General features: G+C 40.3%; 1 protein-coding gene across 3 annotated transcripts in view; it reads right to left on the bottom strand.

Moving 5' to 3' along the window:
• TAF1 (TATA-box binding protein associated factor 1) overlaps positions 1-20,138 on the bottom strand; it is an 89,140-nt gene that overhangs the window by 36,946 nt on the left and 32,056 nt on the right. For all 3 annotated transcript variants that reach the window (XM_065901357.1, XM_065901358.1, XM_065901359.1), the window contains exons 19-28: positions 18,727-18,876; positions 18,433-18,552; positions 17,959-18,134; positions 17,195-17,373; positions 15,333-15,546; positions 7,710-7,875; positions 6,202-6,413; positions 2,987-3,095; positions 2,672-2,770; positions 2,209-2,386 (exon numbers count right to left, since the gene is read on the bottom strand). In XM_065901357.1, coding sequence (XP_065757429.1) covers positions 2,209-2,386; positions 2,672-2,770; positions 2,987-3,095; positions 6,202-6,413; positions 7,710-7,875; positions 15,333-15,546; positions 17,195-17,373; positions 17,959-18,134; positions 18,433-18,552; positions 18,727-18,876 — 1,603 coding nt within the window. The remainder of the gene's footprint in view (positions 1-2,208; positions 2,387-2,671; positions 2,771-2,986; positions 3,096-6,201; positions 6,414-7,709; positions 7,876-15,332; positions 15,547-17,194; positions 17,374-17,958; positions 18,135-18,432; positions 18,553-18,726; positions 18,877-20,138) is intronic.

Here is a 20,138-nt window from a genome sequence, read left to right as displayed (position 1 = left end):
TTTTAAGTTGTTTTACAACAATTAAATCTGAGTACCAGGGAGGAGTAGGGAAGGCTTGTTGTGAATGACAATCGAGCAGTGTTATTAAACAAGAGAAGTCTATCAGGTAGACAGTAGGGTTGAAAAACATTCCAGAGAGAGGAAAAGTATGCAAAAACATGTTAAGTAAGCAAATTCATGGAAACACGAAACAATACATTTCACAACAGGAATCACAAGTAGTTTGGTACAACTGGAATACAGGTAGGTATGTGTGGAGGAGAAATAGGAAATGGAACTTGGAAAGGCAAGAAGGGACATATTACAATGGTCTCATAGGAGATACAAAGGCACTGGAGATTTTAAGCTAGAGAGTAATTTTTCAAATTTGTGTATCAGAAAAAAATACCCTGTCAACAGTGTGAAGAATTAATAAGGCAAGCAGCAGAGAGAAAGTCTGGAAGCTATTGCAAGAGGTCAAACAAGAGACGACAAGGGCTTCAACTAAGATAGTAGCAATGGAGACCAAAAGGAAGGGGATGTATTCCAGCAAAATTTAGAAGGTACAATTTATGCAACTTAGTGATCTATGAGTATAGGGCAGGGAGAGTGGAATAACAATGGCCAACATTTCTAGGTTGTACAACTAGATGGACAGCAATACTAGCAATGGTGGCACTACTACTGTTATTACTATTATCAGCATTTGGGTATGAGGAAGAAGGAAGATTTTGAGTTAGAGGGGGATGTGGAGAAAGTCATAACTTAGATTTCCAAATTTTTACGAACACTGCCACCTAAATGACCCACAAGTACCTCAAGCTCTGTATTTCCAAAGTCAACTCTTACCTTCCCATTCCCCTTCCAAGCTGATTTTTGTTTACGCATTTATCCTCGTCACCTTGAATGACAGTTGGGACTAATAAATTTATTATTCCTTTGTATGTGTCTGGTACTCTGCTACGCCCTCGGAATACAAAGATGAATAGTCTCTCTAGGACGTCACAAAGTGATGGGAAAATCAGATATATGAACAATTATATATAACACATAAGAGCTATAAAACTTGATTTAATTGTGTTAGGGGGGCACAGAGGATTGAAAAAATGGGTACTTTGGGCAATCTGAATAAGTCTTTATGAAGAGATGATATGAGTTGGTCTGGAAATATGAATGGAAATGGAATAAAGGGCACTCTGCAGACAAAGGGCAAAGACTGTACAAAGACATGGTATAGGATATTTAGTTAAATACAACACTGAGCATAGCCAGAGTCTCTATCTATAGTAGGTCTGGGAGCCAGTCTCTAGATGAGACTAGATAAATGGGTCAGGCCTGCTTGTGAAACGTATTAAAATCTAGGTACTACTATTGTCCCATGTGTACAGGTAAGAAAACTGAAGAGGCTATGAGAGGTTAAATAAGTTGTCTAGGGGCTTCTCTGGTGGCGCAGTTGTTGACAGTCCGCCTGCCAATGCAGGGGACACGGGTTTATGCCCCTGTCCGGGAGGACCCCGCGTGCCGCGGAGCAGCTGGGCCCGTGAGCCATGGCTGCTGAGCCTGCGCTCCGCAACGGGAGGGGCCGCGGCAGTGAGAGGCCTGTGTACCGCGCAAAAAAAAAAAAAAAAAAAAAAGGTTGTCTAAGGTAACTCAATTAGTAAGTGGCAGAGCCATAGTTCATACTCTATCTGTAACCTTAATCCCTACACTAAGGATACAACTGGAAACCAGAAAACTTTATCCTCTACATGCAGAAGCTATACTGTTTCTTGAACTCTTTAAGACTCAGAAAACAGATTTCTTCCTCCTTGCCTTTCCAGCTTTTGAGCAAAATAGACATATAACAGCCCCTATAACAGATGTGTAGACCAAATCAAAGACAAATATAGTCAACAAGCATATACTCTGCGGGGGTTCCATCCACACTGAATGCCTCTCCCTTCTATTTACTTATAGGCTCACTCCTATCTCTCACTGCTTCTCCTGCAATTGTTTCATTTCAACAGATTCTCTAAATTCTCTAGAGGATACATAAAAAAGTGGGAATACAAAGAAGCAATACTTATTAAATGATTAAAATGTACATTACCTGATTTTCATAACCCCAAAATGCACTAATACATTGTAGGTCCTTTCAATCAGTCCAATCTAGTCTAAATTTAGGACTAATAAGGGATAAATAAGGATCTGAAAGGTGACCTTTGCAGTCAAAGAAGAGGTGATTCTTACCATTGTAGGTTGCACTATTTTTCACAATTAGCTCCAAATGCTCTCTGAACTCTTCCCGAGATGGGTAGAGGCGTTTACGCACATTTTCACGGAGCGTTTGTAAGTCCATTGGTCGGGTGATAATTTTGTAGTAGTCCTTTACAACCTTTGCATTGACTGGAGTGTGGAAAGGGTACGTCTGTGCAAACAAGAGCCAGCACCATCCATGAGCAAAGAACAACTGCCAGACCAATTCTTCAAGACTCTCTCACATCTTACCTCTACCTGGCCGTCAACTCTCAAAGGAATCTCTAGATGGAGCAGGTCTGTTTCCTCTACTAAACTGTTAAAAAATAAATGAAAAACTATATCCCAAAGAATCAGGAGTTCCAGGTTCCTAGGACTATACTCTACTGCCATCTATCTGAAATCACACAGAACAGCCTTGCCATCCATACTGTAGATCTGAATGAAATGAACTCACATTTGGAAGATCTCTCATGTCATTGATGATAGACTCCAAAATGGATGACAATGTCACCATGGGGTCTGTCCGGCGCCGGTGAATGGACTTATGAGGTCTCTAAGGAAAAACAAATCAGAATGCTTCTTTAGATTAAAAATAAATAAATAAACGCCAATACATATATATTTTGGAAACCCTGTAATGCACAGTACACGTAATTCTCAGGGCAAGGCCAAAGGGAGAATCTAAGGCTATATCAGGGCCATGGCTTAGAGGGCTGGGGGAATTAATGAGAACCCTATGTGGTCAGAAAGCAGCAATGCCAATACTCACATTTAAATAGTCACAGTGAACAGTGGTTCCAACTCGCCGTTTCTTCTTGGGAGGAAGTTGCTGCTTAGGGAACTTGAGAACCAGAGATTTTCTGCGAACCTCATCTGCACTGCAATCAATAACACTTTCATAGTGTGCAGTCCCTATTTCTAGTCCCCAGAAAAAAAGCAACTACAATGAAAAAGTCCAAAGTACCTGAGCATGAGCCTGGGGAGGAAAAAGCCAAACCAAAGGCCAGACATCCACATTCTAAGGCTCAGATCAGGCAAGGCCTCATAGGATCTCCAAATTAATAAAAAACTAGGCAAGCCACAACTTCACCTCAGTTTCCTATTTGGAAGATAAGGGAACTAGGCTAAAGGAATTTCAAGAATCCTCCCAGCTCCAACATTCTATCTTTGGGTTAAAGGGCTAGGAAATTTAACTTACTCAGAATAGAAACAAGGAAGAAATTAAAGCAGGTTTGAAAAGAAAAACTAATTTGAGTCTCCCTCAATCATTAAAAGCCCATCCACCTTTTTCCTTTCCATCATATGGGATCAAGATACTACATTTTCCTTTTCTAATGTGCTTCAAAACATGACTACTATAGATATTGATAAATTAAATTAACGATGGAAAACAACCCTCAAATCTAAACAGAAACAGAAACAAATGAATATAACTGCATATCAAATTAAAAATTATATACTCAAAAAAGAATTCAAATATATTTTGAATAGAATACCCTGACTGTACAACTTCAGCGGCATATAATCCAAGGACAACTAATTACAGAAAACACCTTGAACCTACTGTACAGATTTGCTGTTGGTGGTAGTATTGGTATTGTAATTCTCAAACTATTTTGTAAATATCATAGGACAGAGCAAGATGTTGGGAACCAAAGAAAGGATACAAATATGAAACGGAGGAAGATGAGGAAGAAGCTGTAGATACAATTTGAATTGGAGGTATTGATATGAAGTTGTGATTTACAATGTATGTATATTTCCTAGTTCTGCCTACTAAGAGCCTAGAAGCAATGACATCCCAGTGGCAATGAGCATACCTAACACCTAGATATTGTTTTCTAAATACCATTCTCCAATAAAAGGAACCAGGAATCCCTGAGAAATGGCTGATTCTGGGTCTGGGACAGGGAAATTTCAAGGATAGCCTGGAACATCTTGTGCCAAAAAGCAAAGAAGTTTTCAAAATTTATAGTGTCATTTCCAAAGGACACAGGTCAGGCCTGAAGGGATCAAATTTGGGACAATCTGGCCATCAAAATTAATAATGATGTTAATAGATTTTAATATATTAAAGTTTCCAAAAGAAAGAATTTCAGAATCTATAGTAATACCCAAACAAAAAAGGGAGGGGGAAGCTCTTTACAGAATGCCAGTTAACGTAGAAAGAATGAAAAGAATTAGAAAAACCACCATTAAGCAACCCCCAATGTAATAACTGAGTTATCAGGTAATGATCATCAATGGATGTTAAAACTATTGAGAGAAAGATTGTTAGCAGGATAGACTGCAGTCCCTAGTGACACCCTGAAGGCAGCCTCTGAGCAGAGGACCCAGCTGAGCTGTGCCCAGACTCCTGACCCACAGAAACTGTGAGATAATAAATGTATGTTGTTTCAAGCTACTGGAAAAAAAAAAAAGGGACTTCCCTGGTGGTGCAGTGGTTAAGAATCCATCTGTCAATGCAGGGGACACGGGTTTGATCCCCGGTCCGGGAAGATCCCACATGCTGCAGAGCAACTAAGCCCAAGAGCCACAACTACTACTGAGCCTGCATGCCACAACTATTGAAGCCCACGCACCCTAGAGCCCATGTGCCACAACTACTGAGCCCGCATGCTGCAACTACTGAAGCCTGCAAGCCTAGAGCCTGTGCTCCGCAATAAGAGAAGCCACTGCAACAAGAAGCCCACGCACCGCAATGAAGAGTAGCCCCCACTTGCCACAACTAGAGAAAGCCCACGTGCAGCAATGGAGACACAACACAGTCAAAAAAAAATTTTAAAAAACCCAGGATATTCACCCACATATTAATCACAATGGAAAAAACATACCTTTATTATAGAGGAATCTGAAGATTAACACTTTAATAAGATAATCAAAATACTGAGAAAACCTGACGTTATCTGCTTCCTGATGTGGTGCAGTAAGTACATAATACCACCTATGTTGTAATCTTGCCAAAGACATTTACTCTGAATATAATCAATGCGAAAACAGACAAATCCAGAATGTGGAATGTTTTATGAGACCATTGGCCTGGACTCTTCAAAACATTCAAAGTCATGAAAACCAAAAAGGTGGGGAGGACAGTTGTAGATTAAGAGAGACTCAAAATACTTAATGTTTGAACTGGAACTGGATCCTGAAGGGGGGTGAGGGGCAGGCAATAAAGGACATTGACACAACTGGGGAAATTTGAATAAGGACTGAATATTAGATCCTATTGAATTAATGTTAATTTTCTTACGTGTAGTAATAGTATCATGTTTGCCACATCTTTATTCTTTATGTGTGCTAAAGAATCTGAGTGAAATGCCATGATGCCTAAAACTTCCAAATGTTTCAGCAGAAAGAAAATGTTTTAGATATATAAAGATGAAACAAATGTGACAAATGTTAACAGCTGGTGAATTAAGAGGAACAACAAACTTTATTATTCCTTCAGCTTTTCTGTAGGTTTGCAATTTTCAAACTAAAAATTTAGGGGAGAATTTGTTTTATTTAAAAACTTTTCTACTTGATTATCAAATTCTCTGAGGGCAAGAGACAGATAAGTATAAGCATAGTTTGTCTCCTTAATCTTTCTGGATGGTCCATTATCAGAACATCTGAGATCAGGGACCTTACAAATATTGCAAGTGCCTGGAAGTAGAATGGGAAGAGCATCTACTATATGCCAGGCACTATATTACATTTTTTATACAGTCTCCCTCATTTTACCTTCATAGCTACCGTTGTAAGGGTGATTTTATTTTCTAAATAAGTAAACTAAGACTCAGAAAAGTTAGGTAGCATGCCCAAGGGCAAGTGGTGGAGCTTAATGAGTGCTTCACAAGACTAATTTTCATTACTGGCAACAATTAGTGAGGAAAACCCATCAAAGTTCCTATGTCCTCAGTTCCACTTCAGAGAACACATCACATCCACCCCTGCCACCCATGAGATACCACCAACAGATCTCTCCCACCTGCTATCTCTTACCTCTCAATTAGCTGTTTCCCTAAGACAATCTTGGTCCCTTCAACCTTGATAAGCTCTTCATTATCATTATGAATGACTGTCTTTTCCAACTCTTCCTCCTGCTCCTCTGTCATGGCAACAGGGTTGGAAGGTGGGGCATTTGTTTGATAATAAAGGGGGCAGAATTTGTTTGTTCTCATGTGCCCAATGGCACCACAAGCCCCACATTTCAGCTGCAAAAGGAAAAGTACCAACATGTCAGAGGTAAGCAGGCTTCTTCCTGTTAGCTTTAAGAAATATATAGAAGGTAGAAAAGAAACAAAGGCAGGCCCAGAAATTTTATTCTAACAGAATCGTTATACGCCTTTCAACCAGAAGGCACTAGACAAAAGTGCATGTATGGAAATGACACATTAAAAACAAAATGAAATCCAGAGACTGAACATTACTTTAAAAACCAAGTGAGGGAGAAAAGAGAGCGGATTTCTACCCCCAATTTAAGTTGTAAACTATGAAAATATTAAATATGCATAAGAAAGGCTACTGGAAGCCCAAGGCTGCATTCAGCCTCACAGGCAGCCAGCATGGGTGTATTCCCAGCCTCAAGGAAAAGGCTTAATAATACCAAGTCTCCGGGAATTCCCTGGTGGTCCAGTGGTTAGGACTCCATGCTCTCATTGCAGAGGGCCTGGGTTCAACCCCTGGTCAGGGAACTAAGATCCCACAAGCCGTGCAGTGTGGCAAAAAACCCCAAAAAACAAAAAGCCCAAGTCTCCATCTTACTTTTGCAACTGCCCTCAGTTTCATCTGTAAAATGGATCAATACTGTATCATACAATACTTACATAATATCACATGGAAGAAAGAAACATTAAAATACTTAATGACCTCAGTACGTGTTAATAGCAGTTCCCATTTGTTGAGAATTTTAGTTTATAAAGTGCTTCCCATGCATTATATACTTTAATACAACACCAGTGTGAGATAGGTATCATTTTATACAAGTGAAAACAGGTTTGGAGAGGTTACGGTCACAGAGTTACTAAATGGCAGAACAAGAACCTGAACCCAGATCTTCTGTTTCCGAGTCCATGGCTCTTTCCACTGTACCACAGTTACCTCATTTTGTGATGCACGTTACAGTTACACTGCACAGTAATATCTGGAATCCCACCTAAATTATGCAAAGCAACCTGGATTGTATGATTTTTTCTGTTGCTTTTTAATACGTGCAATTGAAAAACAAGATGTGTTCATATATGTACATACATGTACATGTTAAAATCCACCACGCCTATCTCAACTCACAGAAAATATTTCTAATGGATGAAGTATAAATGACACCCAAAGACACCAGATCAAGTCTGGTGTTGTCAGTACTAGTCACAATAGTACTAATAACACCCAAGTGGCCACATCAATTCAAACTAGTTTTCCACAATACTGCCCTCATTCCCAGTAAGGGAGGATGCCAAAAGTTAAAGGAAAAGGTATGCTTTCTTAGTTATGATCACACCACATACACTTACTTTTAGGTCAGGACGCTCCTTCATTTTTTTGGGCTTCTTCTCAGGAGGACCCTTAAGCTTCTCCTTTTCCTGGTTTCGCTTAAGCCGCCTCAGTTGCTCTTGAATCCTCCGCCGTTCTTTTCGCATCTCTTCTCGATGCTGCTCATCAAAAAGGGCAAATTTGCGACTAAATGATGGGGAAAAAAAAAAATCACAGATCCATAAGCAAACTTAAACCAAGAACACTGTCCTGATAGCAAACATCTCAGGAATAAGGTAATCCATCAATAATGAAACAAAAGGGGCTACCTGGCATCCCCATCTAACCTGCTCATCATTCTTCCACGTGCAGAGAGGCACCTCTCTCAGAATGAGGAGCCCTGAGGAGTCCCTAAGATTTTTGCCAACCAACCAATGAAAATACAAAGGACCCAGTGGAACTAAAAACATGCCTTTATTTTGCAGCAAATTTGGAATTCTCCCCATGATTTGGCTTTGTTCAAACCCAAAGTTCTAAAGGCAAAATGGTTCCCAATTAAAACAGACTTCCAGGGACAACTGTGCAGAATCCTGTCACTAAAACTCAAGCATCGGGAGGAACCAAGATGGCGGAGTAGAAGGACGTGCTCTCACTCCCTCTTGTGAGAACACCAGAATCACAACTAGCTGCTGCTGGACAATCATCAACAGGAAGACAGTGGAACTCACCAAAAAAGATACCCCACATCCAAAGACAAAGAAGAAGCCACAATGAGACAGTAGGAGGGGCGCAACCACAGTAAAATCAAATCCCATAACTGGTGGGTGGGCGACTCACAGACTGGCAAACACTTATACCACAGAAGTCAACCCACTGGAGCAAAGGTTCTGAGCCCCATGTCAGGCTTCCCAACCTGGGGGTCCAGCAATGGGAGGAGGAATTCCTAGAGAATCAGACTTTGAAGCCTAGTGGGAATTGATTGCAGGACTTTGACAGGACTGGGGGAAAGAGAGACTCCAATTTTGGAGGGCACACACAAAGTAGTGTGTGCATTGGGACCCATGGGAAGGAGCAGTGACTCCAAGGGAGGCTGAACCAGACCTACCTGCTAGCATTGGAGGGTCTCCTGCAGAGGCGGGGGGTGGGGGTGGCTGTGGCTCACCGTGGGGACAAGGACAGTGGCAGCAGAAGTTCTGGGAAGTACTCCTTGGTGTGAGCCCTCCCAGAGTCTGTCATTAGCCCCACCAAAGAGCCCAGGTATGCTCCACTGTTGGGTTGCCTCAGGCCAAACAACCAACAAGGAGGGAACACAATCTCACCCATCAACAGTCAAGTGGATTAAAGTTTTACTAAGCTCTGCCCACCAGAGCAACAGTCAGCTCTACCCACCACAGTCCCTCACATCAAGCGGATTAAAGTTTTACTAAGCTCTGCCCACCAGAGCAACAGTCAGCTCTACCCACCAACAGTCCCTCCCATCAAGCCTCTTAGATAGCCTCATCCCCCAGAGGGCAGACAGCAGAAGAAGGAAGAACTACAATCCTGCAGCCTGTGGCACAAAAACCACATTCACAGAAAGGAAGACAAGATGAAAAGGCAGAGGGCTAATACCAGATAAAGGAACAAGATAAAACGCCAGAAAAACAACTAAATGATGTTGAGATAGGCAACTTTCCGGAAAAAGAATTCAGATAGTGAAGATGATCCAGGACCTCAGAAAAAGAATGGAGGCAAAGATTGAGAAGATGCAAGAAATGTTTAACAAAGACCTAGAAGAAGTAAAGAACAAACAGAGATGAACAATACAATAACTGAAATGAAAAATATACTAGAAGGAATCCATAGCAGAATAACTGAGGCAGAAGAACGGATAAGTGACCTGGAGACAGAATGGTGAAATTCAGTGCTGCAGAACAGAGTAAAGAAAAGAGAATGAAAAGAAATGAAGACAGCCTTAACAGACCTCTGGGACAACATTAAACGCAACAACATTCGCATTATAGGGGTCCCAGAAGGAGAAGAGAGAGAGAAAGGACCCGAGAAGATATCTGAAGAGATTATAGTCGAAAACTTCCCTAACACGGGAAAGGAAATAGCCACCCAAGTCCAGGAAGCGCAGAAAGTCTCATACAGGATAAACCCAAGGAGACACACGTCAAAACACATAGTAATCAAACTGGCAAAAATTAAAGACAAAGAAAAATTATTGAAAGCAGCAAGGGAAAAACAACAAATAAAATACAAGGGAACTCCCATAAGGTTAACAGCTGATTTCTCAGCAGAAACTCTACAAGCCAGAAGGCAGTGGCATGATATACTTAAAGTGATGATAGGGAAGAAACTACAACCAAGATTACTCTATGCAGCAAGGATCTCATTCAGATTCCATGGAGAAATCAAAAGCTTTACAGACAAGCAAAAGCTAAGAGAATTCAGCACCACCAAACCAGCTCTACAACAACTGCTCAAGGAACTTCTCCGAGTGGGAAACACAAGAGAAGAAAAGGACCTACAAAAACAAACCCAAAACAATTTTAGAAACTGGTCATAGGAACATACATATCGATAATTACCTTAAAAGTGAATGGATTAAATGCTCCAACCAAAAGACACAGGCTTGCTGAATGGATACAAAAACAAGACCCATATATATGCTGTCTAGAAGAGACCCACTTCAGACCTAGGGACACATACAGACTGAAAGTGAGGGGATGGAAAAAGATATTCCATGAAAATGGAAATCAAAAGAAAGCTAGAGTAGCTAACTCATATCAGAAAAAATAGACTTTAAAATAAAGAATATTACAAGAGAAAGGAAGGACACTACATAATGATCAAGGGATCAATCCAAGAAGATATAACAATTATAAATATATATACACCCAACATAGGAGCGCTCTAAATACATAAGGCAACTGCTAACAGCTATAAAAGAGGAAATTGACAGTAACACAATAACAGTGGGGGACTTTAACACCTCACTTACACCAGTGGACAGATCATCGAAAATGAAAATAAACAAAGAAACAGAAGCTTTAAATGATATTTATAGGACATTCCATCCAAAAACAGCAGATTACATTTCTTCTCAAGGGCTCATGGAACATTCTCCAGGACAGATCACACCTTGGGTCACAAATCAAGTCTCAGTAAATTTAAGAAAACTGAAATCATATAAAGCATCTTTTCTGACCACAACGCTATGAGATTAGAAATGAATTACAGGGAAAAAAATGTAAAAAACACAAACACACGGAGGCTAAACAATACGTTGCTAAATAACCAAGAGATCACTGAAGAAATCAAAGAGGACATCAAAAAATAACTAGAGACAAATGACAATGAAAACACGATGATCCAAAAATCTATGGGATGCAGCAAAAGCAGTCCTAAGAGGGAAGTTTATAGCTATACAAGCCTACCTCAAGAAACAAAAATCTCAAGTAAACAATCTAACATTACACCTAAAGGAACTAGAGAAAGAAGAACAAACAAAATCCAAAATTAGCGGAAGGAAAGAAATCATAAAGAGCAGAGCAGAAGTAAATGAAATAGAAACAAAGAAAACAATAGCAAAGATCAATAAAACTAAAACTGGTTCTTTGAGAAGATAAACAAAATTGATAAACCATTAGCCAGACTCATCAAGAAAAAGAAAGAGAGGACTCAAATCAATAAAATTAGAAATGAAAAAGAAGAAGTTACAACAGACACCGCAAAAATACAAAGCACTCTAAGAGACTACTACAAGCAACTCTATGCCAATAAAATGGACAACCTGGAAGAAATGGACAAATTCTTAGAAAGGTATAACCTTCCAAGACTGAACCAGGAAGAAAGAGAAAATATGAACAGACTAATCACAAGTAATGAAATTGAAACTGTGATTAAAAATCTTCCAACAAACAAAAGTCCAGGACCAGATGGCTTCACAGGTGAATTCTATCAAAAATTTAGAGAAGAGCTAACACCCATCCTTCTCAAACTCTTCCAAAAAATTGCAGAGGAAGAACACTCCCAAACTCATTCTATGAGGCCACCATCACCCCGACACCAAAACCAGACAAAGGTACTACAAAAAAAGAAAATAACAGACCAATATCACTGATGAATATAGATGAAAAAATCCTCAACAAAATACTAGCAACAGAATCCACAAGACATTAAAAGGATCATACACCATGATCAAGTGGGATTTATCCCAGGGATGCAAGGATTCTTCAATATACACAAATCAACCGATGTGATACACCATATTAACAAACTGAAGAATAAAAACCATATGATCAAAAAAAAAAAAATTGTAAAAAAAAAAAAACCATATGATCATCTCAACAGATACAGAAAAAGCTTTTGACAAAATTCAACACCAATTTATGATAAAAACTCTCTAGAAAGTGGGCATAGAGGGAACCTACCTCAACATAATAAAGGCCACATACGACAAACCCACAGCAAACATTCTCAATGGTGAAAAACTGAAAGCATTTCCTCTAAGATCAGGAACGAGACAAGCATGCCCACTCTCACCACTATTATTCAACACAGTTTTGGAAGTCCTAGCTATGGCAATCACAGAAGAAAAAGAAATAAAAGGAATACAAACTGGAAAAGAAGAAGTAAAACTGTCACTGTTTGCAGATGACATGATACTATACACAGAGAATCCTAAAGATGCCACCAGAAAACTACTAGAGCTAATCAATGAATTTGGTAAAGTTGCAGGATACAAAATTAATGCACAGAAATCTCTTGCATTCCTATACACTAATGATGAAAAATCTGAAAGAGAAATTATGGAAACACTCCCACTTACCAATGCAACAAAAAGAATAAAATACCTAGGAATAAACCTACCTAAGGAGACAGAAGACCTGTACGCAGAAAACTGTAAGACACTGATGAAAGAAATTAAAGATGATACCAACAGGTGGAGAGATATACCATGTTCTTGGGTTGGCAGTATCAACATTGTGAAAATGACTACACTACCCAAAGCAATCTACAGATTCAATGCAATCCCTATCAAATTACCAATGGCATTTTTTATGGAACTAGAACAAACTGTCTTAAAATTTGTATGGAGACACAAAAGACCCCGAATAGCCAAAGCAATCTTGAGGGAAAAAAACGGAGCTGGAGGAATCAGACACCCTGACTTCAGACTATACTACAAAGCTACAGTAATCAAGACAATATGGTACTGGCACAAAAACAGAAACGTAGATCAATGGAACAAGACAGAAAGCCCAGAGATAAACCCATGCACCTAAGGTCAACTAATCTATGACAAAGGAGGCAAAGATATACAATGGAGAAAAGACAGCCTCTTCAATAAGTGGTGCTGGGCAAACTGGACAGCTACATGTAAAAGAATGAAATTAGAACACTCCCTAACACCATACAGAAAAATAAACTCAAAATGGATTTGAGACCTAAATGTAAAACCAGACAGTATAAATCTCTTAGAGCAAGAAACGCTCTTTGACATAAATCACAGCAAGATCTTTTTTCATCCACCTCCTAGAGTAATGGAAATAAAAACAAAAATAAACAAATGGGACCTAATGAAACTTCCAAGCTTCTGCACAGCAAAGGAAACCATAAACAAGACAAAAAGATAACCCTCAGAATGGGAGAAAATATTTGCAAATGAATCAATGGACAAAGAATTAATCTCCAAAATATATGAACAGCTCATGCAGCTCAATATTAAAGAAACAAACAACCCAATCCAAAAATGGGCAGAAGACCTAAACAGACATTTCTCCAAAGAAGACATACAGATGGCCAAGAAGCACATGAAAAGCTGCTCAACATCAGTAATTAGTAGAGAAGTGCAAATCAAAACTACAATGAGGTATCAACCCCACACCAGTTAGAATGGGCATCATCAGAAAATCTACCAACAACAAATGCTGGAGAGGGTGTGGAGAAAAGGGAACCCTCTTGCACTGTTGGTGGGAATGTAAATTGATACAGCCACTATGGAGAACAGTATGGAGGTTCCTTAAAAAACGAAAAATAGAATTACCATATGACCCAGCCATCCCACTATTGGGCATATACCCAGAGAAAACCGTAATTCAAAAAGACACATGCACCCCAATGTTCATTGCAGCACTATTTACAATAGCCAGGTCATGGAAGCAACCTAAATGCCCAACGACAAGACGAATAGATAAAGAAGTTGTGTTACATATATACAATGGAATATTACTCAGCTATAAAAAGGAACGAAATTGAGTCATTTGTTGAGACGTGGATGGATCCAGAGACTGTCATACAGAGTGTAGTAAGTCAGAAAGAGAAAAACAAATATCGTATATTAACACATGTATGTGGAACCTAGAAAAATGGTACAGATGAACCGGTTTGCAGGGCAGAAGTTGAGACACAAACTAACAAAAAAACAACTAATACTAAACTTTCTTTGGGTTATTTCTATGGACATACGTTATTATAAATGTTTCAGACATTACATGAAATTTCTAAAAATCTTATATGTTCCGGTATAATGTTATAAGTCATACTTCTAGTTATTATTTTAAAACGTGTATCTCAGAAATAACGAAATTTCCGTGTCAATTGCGTTATTATGAACTTTCATCAAATCTTTAACCATGGTCATTTTCAAGTCTTTTGTCATTTACAGACAGTTCTGGGTGTCCTCTGATGCTTTTGCAAAAATGTTCCTATAAAAGGTTTTCATCTTCAAGGAATTCATGGAAAAGACTCTGACAAGTACAGGTTTCTGGTAACTGACTATACTGCTGAACTGAAGTGAATAAGCATTTTCAGAACTCTAATGTAAAACTGATCAATTCATACAAGTGCTAACAAAAGATCAAGATGGGGCTTCCCTGGTGGCACAGTGGTTAAGAATCTGCCTGCCAACGCAAGGCACACATGGGTTCAAGCCCTGGCCTGAGAAGATCCCACATGCCACGGAGCAACTAAGCCTGTGTCCCACAACTACTGAGCCTGAGTTCTAGAGCTCGCGAGCCACAACTACTGAGCCCATGTGCTACAACTACTGAAGCCCGCACGCCTAGAGCCTGTGCTCTGCAACAAGAGAAGCGACGAAATGAGAAGCCCATGCATGGCAATGAAGAGTAGCCCCCGCTCGCCACAACTAGAGAAAGCCTGCATGCAGCAACAAAAACCCAACGCAGCCATAAATAAATAAATATTGAAAAAAAAAAGATCAAGATAAAAAAAATTAATTACATGGGACTGAGTGAACTAATGAGGATGATTATAATTTTTGTGACTTTCTGTTTGAATTAAAAAAAAAAAAAAACCCCACCAGGACTCGGAGGCAAAAAATATACAAATCAGTTTTCACTGCAAAGTAAAGGAGCTGTTATAGTGGAAGATTACTGGACTGAATGTCAATACCATGACATAGTATGAGTGTGTTTCATGTTTGGTAATTGCAATCGTTGCTTTTGTTGTGGTCATCCATTTACAATGCTTGGTGTCAGTTTACTTATCTCTTGTAAAAATAAAATAGTGTGTGTGTGTGAAAAAAAGAATATTCAAAAAATAAAAAATATTTAAAAATTAAAAATATAAAAAACTCAAGCATCCACCCTCACTCCCTTCCCCATCATTATCATTCTTCTTATCGCACTGGAAAGTGGGGAGGGAGTCAAACTCACATGAATTCCTCATCTTTCGTGGTCCGTATACGCACATAGGCATCAATGACAGCTGGCTTTCGGACGGTCTCACAGCGAACATATTCTTTCCCCTCTTCATCGCGAAATGTGCGATAAATCTTGAGACAACGGCCGGTGGCAGAAGAGTTAAGGCTAGTCACAGAAGCTGTGTCATCATCTCTGTGATTGTTTCCTGATGCTGCTGAGCCTGCTGCTGCAAGGCAGAAAAAGATTTCCACAAATTCCCCCTACCACCCAAATGGCCATTTTCTTGGGGCTGAGGGGCAACCCTGAAGCTCAACATGCCACAGAACTATGTTTCTACAGAAAGCATCAGTCACCACCAGCCCCAAGAATACACTGAGTTGTCCTTTCCTGACTTCATTTTACCACTGTCAGAGTTACCATTTTTGTAAGTACAGAAAGTTCTGAAAGGATCTCAAAAAACACGTTTGTTATATAGAGGACAGAAGAGCAGTAGCTGTATTCTGATTCCTCTGAACAACAGCACAAGAATAAAGTCCAAGCAGGAAGCAGTTGATGGTCACATTACAGAAAAGCACCCAGGGGAAAAAGATGGCACCACAGGGCTTCCCTGGTGGCGCAATGGTTGAGAGTCCGCCTGCCGATGCAGAGGACACGGGTTCGTGCCCCGGTCTGGGAAGATCCCGCATGCCGCGGAGCGGCTGGGCCCGTGAGCCATGGCTGCTGGGCCTGCGCGTCTGGAGCCTGTGCTCCGCAACAGGAGAGGCCACAACAGTGAGAGGCCCACGTACCGCAAAAAAAAAAAAAAGATGGCACCACAGAAAAATTCCAGAGTCTCAAGGCCTAGCGTACGCTTCTCAAACTTTTAATATGAACGAATAGGAATCATCTGAGGATCTTGTTAAAATAGATTCTAATTCAGTAGGTTTGGGGTGAGACCTGAGATGCTGCATTTCTAACAAGCTCCCATGTGATGTAGATACTGCTGGTCCAGGACCACACTCGAGGAAAGGCTTTATCACATCTTCACAAAGTAGCCAGAACAACAGAATTACACAAAGCTTTCACAGGGAGGAAACAAAGGAAAGACTACTGTGAGTGAAAATAGTCATTTAAACCTTCATCTTCAGCCTTTATCCTCCCTCTCAGTATCTACAACCAAGTTTTCAATTAATTGCCTGCTTGACATCTATACTGGGAGTATCATGGGGACCTCAAACACCACATATTACACCTTTCCTTCTTAAACCTGCTTCTTTTTCTGAAATTTACTACTTTAATCAATGGTACCACCATCTTTCTAGCAAGCAAGAGTGAAATCTTAAGGTCCCTTTGATTTTTCTCCTCTTTTCATTCCCAGTGACCAGATCCCAAACCAATTTAGGCCTTTCTCATCCCACCGTCAACTTACGCAATTTTGGGTTGGTGATTTTAAACTTTTTAGGGTCTAAGACTCCTTTAAGAATCTTCTGAAAGCCATGGATCTTCTCAGAAAAGGCACATTTGCACAGAATTGTACATGTGATTTCAGAGGGTTCATTAACAATCCCCCAATTCATCCACAGATTCTGTATTAAAAACTCTTACCCTCTAGGATGAATGCCCAGAAAACTCAACTGATGTACAGCACGGATAGCCCTGGCTTGGCCAGGCCTAATACAGACAGAGGCCATAGTGGACTGGCAACATCTCTTCAATTTGTGCCCCACAGACAAACCTACAGTCCTGTTTGTAGAATCTCTCTACCTCTTCTATAGGCTTTTCTACACTCGTCCCCTACTACTTCTGCCTCCAGCTCTACCTCAGGTATTAGCGTGGTTATTTACACTTTCTTCATCTTTCTTTTTCTTGTCTGTCTGTGAAGTCACTACCCTCACCCAGTAGCATCCGCTGCAGTTCCTTCCGCTCCTGCTCCTCCCGCTCACGTGACAGCTGAGAGCTGGTTTTCTTATTCTGCAACATGTTCTCGATGTTCTTTCCCATCTCCTCAAAGTCACTGTCTTCAGCTGAGCTGCTATCTGTGTCAGTTGATAAGATTTCAGTTGATGACAAAACCCTAAAAAGAAAAAACAATGTTAAGAAGAGGGAAACATAAACGTGTGGAAACAACTGAAGAAATACAGTTTTAGTTTAGGCAAGAGTAGGAAATTGAGAAATCAACCTTAAAAAAGAAATATTCAAAATCCACTAAGACATGGGACCCTGAACAGAGAAGCTCTACGAAGTTTTCCCAGAAATTTAGTCACAAGGCAAGTTCAAAATATGAAATAGTACTGCAACTCTTTCACAATTCCTGGAAAAAGCCTGAGAAACAAATCAGTACATTGGTCATTTTAAATAGAGCATTACCATCCTCTAACCACTAAGCCTACTGTTGCCCATCACCACTGTAATGGCTGCCAGGCCCAAGCAGGCCACAAAAGTTGCCATGGAACCTAGCAGTTCTTGCCATTCAAAACCTTTGCCAAGCTGCTTTGAAGGGAGTAGGTACTCTAGCAGTATTATGAATAGACACCACCCTGAAATCTCAGATACCTGACCACTAGTCACTTTATTAGGTGACCTTCTCTTCACTATAAAATAATGTCTGGGACCCCTCCCCTTTCCAGCCTGGATTTTCTACAGCACTAAAACAACACACTTGTTCTGCAGGTCAAAGATGCGCTGACATTCCTCTTTGTAACGCTCTTGATGCTCAGCGACAGAAAACCTTGATCCACGGGCAAATTTACTCATGGGCCCCTCTCCAGAGCGGGCCTGTTCTGTTGACATTGTGCGTACTACATCGATCACTTCCCAGCGGGACAACTTTTTAATCTACAAGAGACACACACAAATCATTCAGGGATTTCAAAGGACAAACCAGGGTACACGGTTAGAGAGTTAGACCAAAAAAAAAAAACCAAACAAACAAAAAACACAACAATGAAATCACCCAAAGCAGGTTAAACAGATAGCTTTGGGAAAGCTAACTCCTGAAAAAGTATCTTAGATCCAGTTTACCACAACCTACCCTACAAAATTCTCCAGATTAGTTCCTAACATCTGCCTCCAAGTTTTTCCCTCTCTATACAAAGCCCCTAGGAGCAGGTAAGTCTTTCTCTTCCACACCCACCTCTTCCTCAGGCACGCCAAATTTACGTAGAAGTTGCTTGGCATTTTTCAGTGACAGGCGACGGAGGTCTGCATCTGTTCCTGTCACTGTCTTCTTCACTGGCTGAGGCTCCTTATCATCCTACCTCAGAAACAAAACAAGAGAGAATACTAGTAAAACTCTTTATAGTAGGCATTTAAGTCATCCTGTCGACATTTTAATGGCGTTCCAGATCCTCACCCATTCATCTCCATTCCTTAACCTCTATTTCTTCCTCCCTTGATTTTTAACCTCTAGAAATTCAGACAGTCTCACCTTCTGCTGTGTTGGTTTGTTTGGAATCTTCACATAGGAGAATCCTTCACCACACCCTGTGGGATCTGCCACCCCAGTCACCTCCAGGAGACACTTGCCCTTCATGGCAGCAATGAAGGCCCTTGTGGTGTTCCAAGGAGCAGTGCGAACCTGAGGTACAGAAAAAGATTCAAAGGGTGGTGGGAAACTTTTGCTCTATGTCTAGCCATACTTAGAAGGTGGGGATAATTACAATAATGTACAATTTGATGCTTCCTTTAACTGCCCACAGAGATCAATAGTTACATAAAGCTGCCCAGTACTCAGCCTGCTGCTCTTTCCTATGGTACTTAAATCATGATAATAAATAGAGGCCAAGATCTCAGTCAGTATAAGTAGGAATATGTTGAACAGTGGTACCTTCAGCCCCATATCCCTTGGGTTTGACTGAGAGTTCTCAAAGACAGTGTTCCCCCCACCCTCACGATGCTCAAAGAGTTAAGTTAGATTGATGATCAAATCTGATTGTCCAATTGCTCAAACGCCTTCTTCAGAATGACTCTCACAATTAGATGATAAGCATGCTTTACAAAAGCACTGGCCCCATTCCCAGTAGCAATAAATTAAAGTGCATTCTACCTCTGCCACTGGTTTGGTCAAAAAGGCCTGTCCTCTCCTGGGACCCTGAATAGTGTTCATCGACCCCATTAAATAATCAGGCAGTTAAGACAAGGGGAATGTGCTTGTCCAAACAGACCAGTCAAGAGTATAAATTATTAGCTAGAAAGAGACCAATTCTCTACTCGAAATTCAATCTTGAAGGCCATTCAACAGAATCTTTAATTTTGGAAATTCTTAGACATACACTCATTGTTAACTCCAACCTCAAAAGAATAGTACAACAATGCTTCTTTAGTCACTCTGCCTGACCTCACTGACAATCATTCACTCATTTAACAAATATTTATGGAATACCTACCACATGTCAAGCACTACTTTCTCAAGGACCTCATATTAGTGAGGGAGAGACAAATAAACCAACAAATTCAATACTGCATAATCAGTGCCATGATAGGAAAGTAAAAAGTGTTGTATGTACACAAAGAAGGAATGGATGGTGATCCAATCTGAATGAAGGGTGGGAGTGAGGGCCAGAGTTGGGGAAAGCTTCCAGGAGAATATATATAACTTGTAGATGAAGGTCAGATGACAGAGGAGTGGAGAGAAAACATTCTAGGCAGAAGGAAGAGCAGTTGCAAAATCCCAGAAGACAGCAGAAAGAAATTAAGGGAACTGAAAGAACTTCAGTATGTTTGGAGCTTAGAGTATAAGATGGGCAGTGACAGATGAGAGGAGGTGAGAGTTGTATTACAATACAAGACCAAAATCATGTAAAGCCTTATGAATCATGTTAAGGACTTCTTCCTAAAAGA

The sequence above is a fragment of the Phocoena phocoena genome, chromosome X (assembly GCF_963924675.1).
Source record: "Phocoena phocoena chromosome X, mPhoPho1.1, whole genome shotgun sequence".
Classification (NCBI taxonomy): domain Eukaryota; kingdom Metazoa; phylum Chordata; class Mammalia; order Artiodactyla; family Phocoenidae; genus Phocoena; species Phocoena phocoena.
The sequence above is the reverse complement of the archived record's forward strand: the minus strand, read 5'-3'. Positions and strand labels throughout refer to the sequence as shown.